At 45.0% G+C, this 11,602-nt stretch overlaps 1 protein-coding gene across 1 annotated transcript in view; it reads left to right on the top strand.

Annotated features, from left to right (window-relative positions):
- Positions 1-2,198: 2,198 nt before the first annotated feature.
- Positions 2,199-11,602, top strand: part of ppm1j (protein phosphatase, Mg2+/Mn2+ dependent, 1J) — a gene marked incomplete at both ends in the record, with an annotated part of 23,143 nt that continues 13,739 nt past the window's right edge. Inside the window, 2 exons of the mRNA XM_080846334.1 lie at positions 2,199-2,455; positions 11,273-11,393. Of these exons, the coding sequence (XP_080702460.1) occupies positions 2,199-2,455; positions 11,273-11,393 (378 nt within the window). The remainder of the gene's footprint in view (positions 2,456-11,272; positions 11,394-11,602) is intronic.

Genomic DNA, 11,602 nt, shown 5'->3' with positions numbered 1-11,602 from the left:
TAACACATCAGGATGCAGTACAGAAGACACCACTATGTAGCATACTAACACATCAGGATGCAGTACAGAAGACACCACTATGTAGCATACTAACACATCAGGATGCAGTACAGAAGACAGCACTATGTAGCATACTAACTCATCAGGATGCAGTACAAGACACCACTATGTAGCATACTAACACATCAGGATGCAGTACATAAGACACCACTATGTAGCATACTAACACATCAGGATGCAGTACAGAAGACACCACTATGTAGCATACTAACACATCAGGATGCAGTACATAAGACACCACTATGTAGCATACTAACACGTCAGGATGCAGTACATAAGACACCACTATGTAGCATACTAACACATCAGGATGCAGTACATAAGACACCACTATGTAGCATACTAACACATCAGGATGCAGTACACAAGACACCACTATGTAGCAAACTAACACATCAGGATGCAGTACAGAAGACACCACTATGTAGCATACTAACACATCAGGATGCAGTACAGAAGACACCACTATGTAGCATACTAACACATCAGGATGCAGTACAGAAGACAGCACTATGTAGCATACTAACTCATCAGGATGCAGTACAAGACACCACTATGTAGCATACTAACACATCAGGATGCAGTACAGAAGACACCACTATGTAGCATACTAACACATCAGGATGCAGTACAGAAGACACCACTATGTAGCATACTAACACATCAGGATGCAGTACATAAGACACCACTATGTAGCATACTAACACATCAGGATGCAGTACAAGACACCACTATGTAGCATACTAACACATCAGGATGCAGTACAAGACACCACTATGTAGCATACTAACACATCAGGATGCAGTACATAAGACACCACTATGTAGCATACTAACACAACAGGATGCAGTACATAAGACACCACTATGTAGCATACTAACACATCAGGATGCAGTAGAGAAGACACCACTATGTAGCATACTAACGTATCAGGATGCAGTACAGAAGACACCACTATGTAGCATACTAACACATCAGGATGCAGTACAGAAGACACCACTATGTAGCATACTAACACATCAGGATGCAGTGCAGAAGACACCACTATGTAGCATACTAACACATCAGGATGCAGTACGAGACACCACCATGTAGCATACTAACACATCAGGATGCAGTACAGAAGACACCACTATGTAGCATACTAACACATCAGGATGCAGTACGAGACACCACTATGTAGCATACTAACACATCAGGATGCAGTACGAGACACCACTATGTAGCATACTAACACATCAGGATGCAGACACCACTATGTAGCATACTACATGCAGTACATAAGACACCACACCACTATGTAGCAAACTATCACACCATGGGCATTATTAAGTGTAAATTGAGTAGTCCTTCTGAGCAGAGCTTTTTTGCCTAAAGGGGAAAAGTGTGGGTGGGATTTAGGTTGGTGGTAGCTGTGAGTCAACTTCTTCTTTTATTCTAATTGCTCCAAACATTCTTAAAATAGCACTGACACATTGCAGACCTATTGAAAATGACCACTAAAGAAATACACTCATACCATTGTTGTAGCAAAGAGCAAAATAAACAACATTAAAGGATTTAATTATTATTATTATTGTAGTGTTTTTATTATTATATAATAATAATTTGTATTATTATCATTAATAACTAGCAGGAATAGTATTACATCATCATCTGACATTTATGGCGGTGTCATTCAATAATCTATAGAGTGCACGGATAGGTCTTAATAGAGATATAGTCAGGATATTTTTATGGTATAGGGGTATAGGGATTGTTGCACAGGGTTATTGTGATATTGCACTGGACAGGTTGCCTGCATTTACTCGCCCACCGCCTATGACGATATGGTGGCTAGCTGAGAGGGACCGCCGCACCGTTCGATGCTGTGGAGGTTACTTGCAGTAGCCTACGGACTGGTGTGATTATACGTCCTGCCTTGCCAAATCCTCGGTGATACGCACTCAGCTTGTAGGGAGGGTTTTTTTTTCCTACGAGAAAAACATTGTCTGTCAAAACGTCACATGTAGCCAGAAACGATCGCTTCCTGCATCGCGTTTTGTCTCCGGGAGTTTGGTTTATCTCTGTAGTTCATTTTTATTTATGAATTGATTTGAAGTCGCAGCATCTTTCCTTCATGACATATTTTTACCGCAATGATAAGCAAAGTTAAAAATGCCGTGTCCACTCTGGTGGGAGGGATAACGCACGGCCACCATCATCACCACCAGCACGGCTCGGGCAACGTTCAGAACTGTGGGTCGGACGGTCTTCCTCCCCGCTTTCCCTATTCTCGACCTGAGTTTTTGGACCTTACGCCGGAGCTACTGCAATACTCCACAGAACATGCATCGAGGCCGGTCATAACACCAAAGCGGGATAGCAGGCTGTCGTGGCGGACGGGCTATGCCGAGTGAGTGGTATATTTTACATATATTCTGCAAAACGGCCAGTAAATTACACTGACACGCAGCAGAATCCTGTGACGATTCATAATTAAGTGATGGTTGTCCAGGGCAACATCGCAGACTGCGATTCAGTGTTTAGTTGCACACATTTACGTCATTTTTTGAGAAACATCTTTGTCGTCGATGTTTCTTATCCCTGCATGTGAAACGCACTGCTTAAGAGAGGACGGCGTCAGCCGCAGTAGCCCTTTAAGGCGACTGTAACATCCGAATCATAGTAACTGTAGCGAAGGTCAGACTTCTCCCCAATGCGCCTTTCTTTCAGAAAGATGGCAACTATGGCAGACATAGTAAATCTTAAAGTACAACCACTGCAGCACTGCAACATCTTGCGTCTGTCGACTGTATCTTTATACTGTATACTTTTTTGAATATTTTAGAGGCGTCCTTGGTATATCTGTGAAAGAGCGTCTTTGTTTCTTGTTCCAGATTTAGTTAAAGGCTGTTCTGGGGGAAACCCGAAAGCCTTTTTGTTCTAACGTCATCTGTTTAGGCTGTCCTAGAACTCCCATTCACAAACTAGGCAGACATGATTTGAGACGGCCACTTACATTCAGTATTAAGGCACGTAGCGTCAATGAAAAACAAGGTAAGTAAGTGGTTGTCTCAGAACACTTCCTTTCAGTAGACTAATACCTCAGATGTTGACACATTAAAGTATGCAGATGTAAGCTCATCTTCAAAGGGATAGGTCTTTAAACATTTGGAACTTTGTCATGGACTCTGTGACCATGTGTGTGAGTGCGTGCATCTTGGTGTGTGTGAGAGAGAATGTCATTACTGGTATATCTGGAACTCCTCCAACATCTTTTGCAAATTAATTCCACTGAGCCTGAGTCCGCTGAGTCGAATTGACAGTGGACTCGCTGTAAAAGTGTACTTAGAGATGACATCATTGCTCTTGGTATCATTGATGGAAGAGTGGTACCCAGAAAAAAGATGACCCAGCAGCGATGAATGTTGTGCAAGATGGTATGCATCATCATCTTTAGTGGCCCAGGGCATTTTATATGCCATCCTCCTCCCTGCACGCTAGGGTAAGTGTGCTTCATCCCCATGACAAGCTGAGCCGCCAGTGTTAAATGAATGGGAGATGCATGACAAAGTGGAAAAGAGTTGCTCTTTTTCCATTTCTCCCAAATCACATAGTGTGTGGGCAGTCTGCAAGTGTGAACCGCAGTGGGCAAACTGTCTAATGATGTGTCAAAACACACAGTTAATCCAGGATTAAACTCAGTGAGGAAGCCTGCATGATTTTATTTGGACTAGAGACTTGAAAAATGTTAATGCAGTTTTGGAAATTTTGGTTGCATAATGGTGCGCTGCTGGAATTAAGAAGTTGTCACGGTGACTGGTGAACTTGGTGTGTGACTCAGTTCATGGTGACGGCGGTCTCTCAAACTACAGAATGGGACAGCCTTGTTTTTTTTTTTACCATTACTCAGAATTCGTACTGAATGGGTCAGAATAAAAAAAAGAAACTATGTTGTGTTATGTGTTATGCTCAACACTGTTCCAGGGTAGTCCTTTCACAAGAAAGGCTGAAGTGGATAGGTGATAACAGTCATTAGGTAACTCTTATTACTTATTGATAGGAAAACAGGCTAGGGATGTATGAGCACAATCATCACGGGGCTCCAGCAGGACACCAAGCTACTATGACGTTTTTCCTCCGTCCACTCTTTACTTTCGCTTTTTTCATTTGACTATCTCCTCTCCTTGCTGAGCTAGCCTGGCCTTGCGGTGAGAATGAGCCCTGGCATGCCTTGCCTGTCACTTCTAAAGTCATTTATTTTGCACATTGTGCTGCATGGTCAACTCAGGGACACTAGTCAGTGCCCAGACCTGTCAGCTTGCCTCTTGGGACAAGGGGGGATCTAGCAGCTTCCTTTCATTCGATGCAGTCAACCCTTCACACACACACACACACACACACACACACGCGCACACGCACACACACACACACACACACACACACACACACACACACACACACACACACACACACACACACACACACACACACACACACACACACACACACACACACACACACACACAAACACCTCCAGCATCAAATCCCAGGCTGTATTGGTTTTAAGTTAAGACAGGAAAAAACTGCTGAGTCATACGGTCTCCTTCACAGTGGCCTTGGGGAGCACTCGAGATTCGCTACAGTAAAGGTCCAAAGATGAGCTGATCTTGAGTCAGTTAGATGTGAATGAGGGTAACTGAGGACACAAGGGTGTGATTCAGGGCTATGCTCTTCTGAAAACACACACCTGATTAGCCTTTGGCAGCACGCTGGGTAAAGGTCCTTTTAGCCTCAGACATTAAGCACTTACAGTCAAAGTTAGCATTTCGGGGGAAGGGGTTAAAGGTCATGCTGAATATGCAAACTAGTCACATTTGCAAATGAATTGGTGGAAAAGGTTACCACTATCTCACATTTAGACTGAGTGTGTAGGCTGTTGTTATTCTCATCAGTAATTATGCCACAATTGCAAGCAGTTACACTGATGTGTGGCACACCTATGACTGCGCAAACTGGTTATGAGATTCCAGTTTTCTATTGTATCGACTGTATTGGATGCAGATGGAAAATGTCAAATAAACTAAGTCTGAGCTAGTTTTTCCAGGTTATCCAGTAACGGTTGTTCCCTTGACTGGGTGCAGCAGTGTTTGAACAGTGCCAGCCAATTCTCTCATATTGCTGAGACGAGTTTCTTATTGGGCCATCTTTAAGTAAATTACCACTGTGCTTCCACTTCATATGGAAGGAGGACAAATGTTACACGTCTGAATGGATATGTATGCATCACTATTTACAGTATAAGCCAGTGTGTATAAGCCAGTGACTTGCATTAGCAGAGTCCATGTGGAATTGCTTTGTGTACATGAGCCTGAATTCAGGCCTTTAATGGCCCTGCGAGTTCTGCCTAAGAGAATCAATAAAACTGTAATGCGATGCTCCCTTTATCTCTGGTCTCGTGGCTGGTACCGGCGGCCTGGCCTGGTCTTACAACGCAAACCACTCTCACCTCTTTGTTTGATACGGATGCTCGCCACTTGCAGGTCTTGGCACAGGTAATCATTATGGTTTTGCTTGTCATTGAAAGTGAGTTGGGTTAGCCTTGTGCGTAGCCTCTGGACAAACCTTAACAGTATTACAGACCTTTGCTTTCTCATTAAATACTGTTTACAACTGTGTTAGTATATCTTTCTATTATGGTTTTGGTAGTACTCTTGTTGTGTAGCCGTGCCAATGAAGCTAATCTGAATATAACTGTAATTTAACTTACAGTTGTTTGCTCTCGGAAACAAAGCACTCGTGTTCTCTAACCTTCTCTGGAAACCTCAAGCTAACCACAGACAGGAAATGATCTTTTTTACAACTCATGGGGGAACTACCAGTCAGTCATGTTTGTTAGAATTCAGGCACAGGTCACCAACTTCTGGAGAATGTGGAAGGACCCAATAGTCCATGTTTGATCAGCATTTGTTGTAAGAGTTCCCGGTTTTGCCTATCTCTAGAGAGTTTTGGTTTAGGTCTTTTGGCTTTAAAGAGATTTTAAAATGGAATCGTTGCTGAATTGTAAACGTCACTCCTTCCTCATGTCAAAATTGTGCAGTAGACCGAAAGGGCCTGCAGAAGGGGAACTTGCTGGAGAGCTGTACTTCCACTTTTTTCAGGGGCACATTCGAGGAGTATGTATGGCACCAATACAGATGGGCGTCTGTGGGTGTTGAACTCTTGTGTTTGCTATGTGAGTCGCACTGTAGCTCTTGTGGGCCACATGCGGCCCAGACCTGGCTCACATGTGGCATGGATCAACCCCGCAGCATTGATCATGCATCCATTTACACCCACGTTAAGTATCTTAACGTGAACATTTCAAGAAATCACCATTAAATCATTGTGACACCAAATAGTAATAAACATCGACATGTAGGACTACTATGCGAATGCATGAACTAAAGCACATCATGTGGGACACTTGATCAGATCAGGAACTGAAGCTGTGGACAGTGTGTTTGGTTTCATCAGAACCCTGCGAGAATGGGCAGCATGTATCAGGCCGTGTAGGTGTTGGGATGGATACAGTTTCAAGAAATAGATGGTACTTCGTGGTATAGTGGACAGTGTACAGCTATCAAGTGTAATGAGAGTAACATAGCATTGACTTCCCCATGTAATGATGTCCATGATTTGCTAGATGTGTTCTACTTCATACTGAGACTGTGAAGTGCTCACAAGCTGTTCTCAATTTCGAATTGAAACTGAACGGTCTTTGTATGAGACCAGTCTGTCAGATGTGACACAGTGCTGATTTTGAGACGCTGGTTTCAAAGTTTAACTGACGACTTTTAATTCTTCTATGTCATCAGTCCTAATGCATCCTGTTGCTCTTATAGTCCAGCTTACCGCTTTCAACTGATTAGAAAGTGGATGCTGTTTCATAATCCCGAGGTCGGGGGACAGCATTGGCTTTCTCCGCCGCGTTGACGAAAGCACACCACACAGTAGAAACGCAACCTCACGTGGGGTCACTGAAGGTGAGTGACCGGGCGTCATTTGGCTGCAATACATCTGTACTTCGCGAACGCAGCACCAGTTAGAGATGCCGTCCTGAGTGACTGTGTGTGTGTGTGTGTGTGTGTGTGTGTATGTGTCTGTGTGTGTGTGTGTGTGTGTGTGTGTGTGTGTGTCTGTGTGTGTGTGTGTGTGTGTGTGTGTGTGTGTGTGTGTGTGTGTGTGTGTGTGGTGTGTGTGTGTGTGTGTGTGTGTGTGTCTGTGTGTGTGTTTGTGTGTGTGTGTGTGTGTGTGTGTGTGCGAACACGGGTAGGAGTCGTTGTTCACCATTAGCTCAGGTCGCCGGCCCCTCTCTGCGTCTGGCGGCTCAAATCCCCTAATCTCAGCTGCTTGTCATGGTGCATGTATCAGGTTGTAAGTCCAGCGAGTCTTTGCTTGTCGGATTGTTTACTGTTTTGGCCCCTTGCTAACGGGATATCCCTCGCTCTTAAAGAGGTCAGAGTAGCATACAGCTTTAAACATGCTGATCTCCACCACACCAAAGAACAGCACGACGGGTTATTAAATTAATTAAATGTTTGCAAAACATCTCCATGAAGGACTGTGTAGGATACATAAACTTAATCATACTGTAAATGTGAGGGACTTGTTTGACTCGTTTTGCACAAAGCAACCCAACTTCTGGATTTTCATTGGTCAGGATTTATGTTGATTCTAGGGATGATAGAGCTTTCAGTTGGCTTGTGATGGCTATGACCCCTAACAAGGGATCACTATGCTCTGTGCTCAAGTCACATGACGGATATTATGTAACATTTATATGAATGGCATTGTGCCAATAGCTATCGGCTGTCCATCATGTTCATTTCAAAAAGCGTGCAGGAGATTTTTGTGGTTTCCTGAACGTACCATGGAAGGGTCACTCTGATTGGGTATGAGTTTGGGTTTTGAGCTTTCTTCTTTTGTGGGTGGTATTGCAACAAAGAGAAAGCTACAGTCATTCTAGCTAGCTTACCATTATTGTTCTCATAAAAAATATTCTGAAGAGCAACGGAATTTTCCCAGCACCACTCGAACCACAAGCCACATTTCAAGGGGAAGACTGAACCACAAGATCTTTGGTTGTTAGCTTTAATAATGCTGGGGGAGATCGAGACAGAAAGGGGCTGGTGTGACATCTATATGCCTGCTCTGTGTGTTTTGGGCACACATGGTTCAGCAAATCACAAGCATTGTAAATCATACCACAACTGCAAATCCCAGTACATCACACTGACATCAGTCAGGTTTGCTTCAGGCAAGCAAATAGACAGAGAGACATACAGACAGACAAACAGACAGACAGATAGACAGACAGACAGACAGACAGACAGACAGAAAGGCAGACAGACAGACAGACAGACAGACAGACAGACAGACAGACAGAGAGACAGACAGACAGACAGACAGACAGAGAGACAGACAGGCAGACACACATGGTTTCAGTGCAGGGTGGTCTGAGGAGCAGCAGAAAGACAGACAGACAGACAGACAGACAGACAGACAGAAAGGCAGACAGACAGACAGACAGACAGACAGACAGACAGACAGACAGACAGACAGACAGACAGAGAGACAGACAGATAGACAGACAGACAGACAGACAGGCAGACAGACTGAGAGACAGACAGGCAGACAGACAGGCATGGTTTCAGTGCAGGGTGGTCTGAGGAGCAGCAGATCGGACACAGATCCTCCCCAGAGCCAGCCTCAGTCTGGGCTCTCTTACTGAGAAAGTGGTCCTTGTCTGCAGTATGTTGATCTCAGGCTTCAAATACTCGTTTGATGCGAATGAAAGCCATGCAGTTTCTCAGTTCCCGAGTCAAATCTTGCTCAATGAAACACATATTATTCACAGACAACCATGGGGACAGGCTTGGGAAGTCCCCTCTGCTTTGAAAACACCACATTAGCTGACAATGCATGAGGAAGACCCAGATCACCATCACACACGCTGACAACCTTGATGCTCTGATGACAATGCCGCCACGGCGGAGATGAGAACCATTAATTGCACGTTCGCCGTGTCGACTGTTCCACACAAATGTCGCCGCATGAGCAGATGAAGCCACTTTAGATAACATCCACAGAGACAGGGAGGAACACAATCCCTCCTCAGTTAATATAAAAATAAGTTATATGTTATATAGTTAATGAAACACATACATCAATTTCTCAACTCAACTGGTGCTAAGATCACAGAGGTTCATGGTTGTGATAAGCAGGTAGCACGTACAACACTGATATAAATGCATATCTGAATAATACTGTACGTTGCTTTCAGTTACGGTGTCTGCTAAATGTTTTAATGTAAAATAGAATAGCTAGCAATAACACTAGCAACACAGAATGAGAGAGGCTTTCCCTTCTATCCAAACCTATCCAGGTGCAGATGCTTGAGAAACACTGACCCTGACACCACCCCCTGCCCTCACACTACCACTGCAAGGGGCAGCATAGGGGGTGGCAGGGCATAACGCAGTACCATCACCACATACAGCAAAGACACGAGAGGCCGAAGCCAAGAGTCTTAAGCCAGTCCCCAGCTGATGGCACCCCCTCAGTCCCCTCGGTTCTAGAGGAACAGGCTCGTAGCTGTAGTGTGTTCTAGAGGAACAGGCCCGTAGCAGCAGTAGTGTGTTCTAGAGGAACAGGCCCGTAGCAGCAGTAGTGTGTTCTAGAGTGTTCTAGAGGAACAGGCCCGTAGCAGCAGTAGAGTGTTCTAGAGTGTTCTAGAGGAACAGGCCCGTAGCAGCAGTAGAGTGTTCTAGAGTGTTCTAGAGGAACAGGTCCGTAGCAGCAGTAGTGTGTTCTAGTGTGTTCTAGAGGAACAGGCCCGTAGCAGCAGTAGTGTGTTCTACACTAGAGGAACAGGTCCGTAGCAGCAGTAGTGTGTTCTAGTGTGTTCTAGAGGAACAGGTCCGTAGCAGCAGTAGTGTGTTCTAGTGTGTTCTAGAGGAACAGGTCCGTAGCAGCAGTAGTGTGTTCTAGTGTGTTCTAGAGGAACAGGTCCGTAGCAGCAGTAGTGTGTTCTACACTAGAGGAACAGGTCCGTAGCAGCAGTAGTGTGTTCTAGTGTGTTCTAGAGGAACAGGTCCGTAGCAGCAGTAGTGTGTTCTAGTGTGTTCTAGAGGAACAGGTCCGTAGCAGCAGTAGTGTGTTCTAGACTAGAGGAACAGGCCCGTAGCAGCAGTAGTGTGTTCTAGACTAGAGGAACAGGCCCGTAGCAGCAGTAGAGTGTTCTAGAGTGTTCTAGAGGAACAGGCCCGTAGCAGCAGTAGTGTGTTCTAGAGGAACAGGCCCGTAGCAGCAGTAGTGTGTTCTAGAAGCCGGCATCTCCTCAGGTCTCTGGCACCCTGCCCCTGTCCTTAGTGGAGAGTGAGTGTTGAGTGAGTGTTGAGAAGAGCCTGTCTGATTGCCATGGCTACCGGAGGACAGCACTTTAGCCGACATGCCTTTACAGCGGAGGATGTGGGGGCAATGTGACCATCACTCTGTGCTTTGCTGTATCAGATACTCTGTGGCAAGGCAGCTCAAGTTACAGTGTTTACGGCTTGTCTTTGTCTGCTCTATTCTCCTCCTCTCCCTTTCCCTTTCTTTACTTTCTCTCTCTCTCTCTTCACCGTGTCCTCTGTCCTTCTCCATTTATTTTACTCTCTCATCTTTTTTTCATCCCTGTCTTCCTTTCATCTTGTTTTTCCATCTGTCACTTCCAACCAAACTTACTCTCTCTCTCTCCCTCTGTCTCTCTCTGTCCCTCTCTCTCTCCCTCTCTCTCTCCCTCTCTCTCTCTCTCTCTCCCCTTTGTTTCTCTTTCATGTACACTCTGACTGTCTCTTTCTTTCCCCTTCTGTCTTGCTGCTGCCCTTCTATCTCGTCTCTGTGCTCATACTTACTCTTGCTCCTTCATCCCTACCAGTCTTTCTGTCCCACATCTCTCTCTCTCTCTCTCTCTCTCTCTGTCTCTCTCTCTCTCTTTCTTCCTCTATGCAAAGTGTGTGTACACAGAGGTTTGTGGACAATACAATTCTTTGTATTACCTTTTGATGTGTGTTTATGTAATTGGTGCTCCTTTACTATGGTGTGGGTGTAGCTGGGGTAGAGCTACAGTAGTTTAGTAAAGGAGTGTTTAAACCTCTTTCTCTCTCTCTCTCTCTCTCTCTCTCTCTTCTCTCTCCCTCTCCCTCAGGGTGATAAATGCTGGGAAGAGCATGCTGAATGAGGACCAGGCATCATGTGAGTTGTTGTACGTCAGGAAGATCAGCGACAAAAAGCAGCATCGCGCCTCCATGATGCTGGATGACAGCGGGGTGAGTGAGTGAGTGAGTGAGTGAGGGAGTGAGTGAGGGAGTGAGTGAGTGAGTGAGTCAGTGAGTGAGTGAGTGAGTGAGTGAGTGAGTGAGTGAGTGAGTGAGTGAGTGAGTCAGTGAGTCAGTGAGTGAGTGAGTGAGTGAGTGAGTCAGTGAGTGAGTGAGTGAGTGAGTGAGTGAGTCAGTGAGTGAGTGAGTGAGTGAGTGAG

This window comes from Sprattus sprattus (genome assembly GCF_963457725.1).
Source record: "Sprattus sprattus genome assembly, chromosome: 10".
NCBI lineage: Eukaryota > Metazoa > Chordata > Actinopteri > Clupeiformes > Clupeidae > Sprattus > Sprattus sprattus.
The sequence above is the reverse complement of the archived record's forward strand: the minus strand, read 5'-3'. Positions and strand labels throughout refer to the sequence as shown.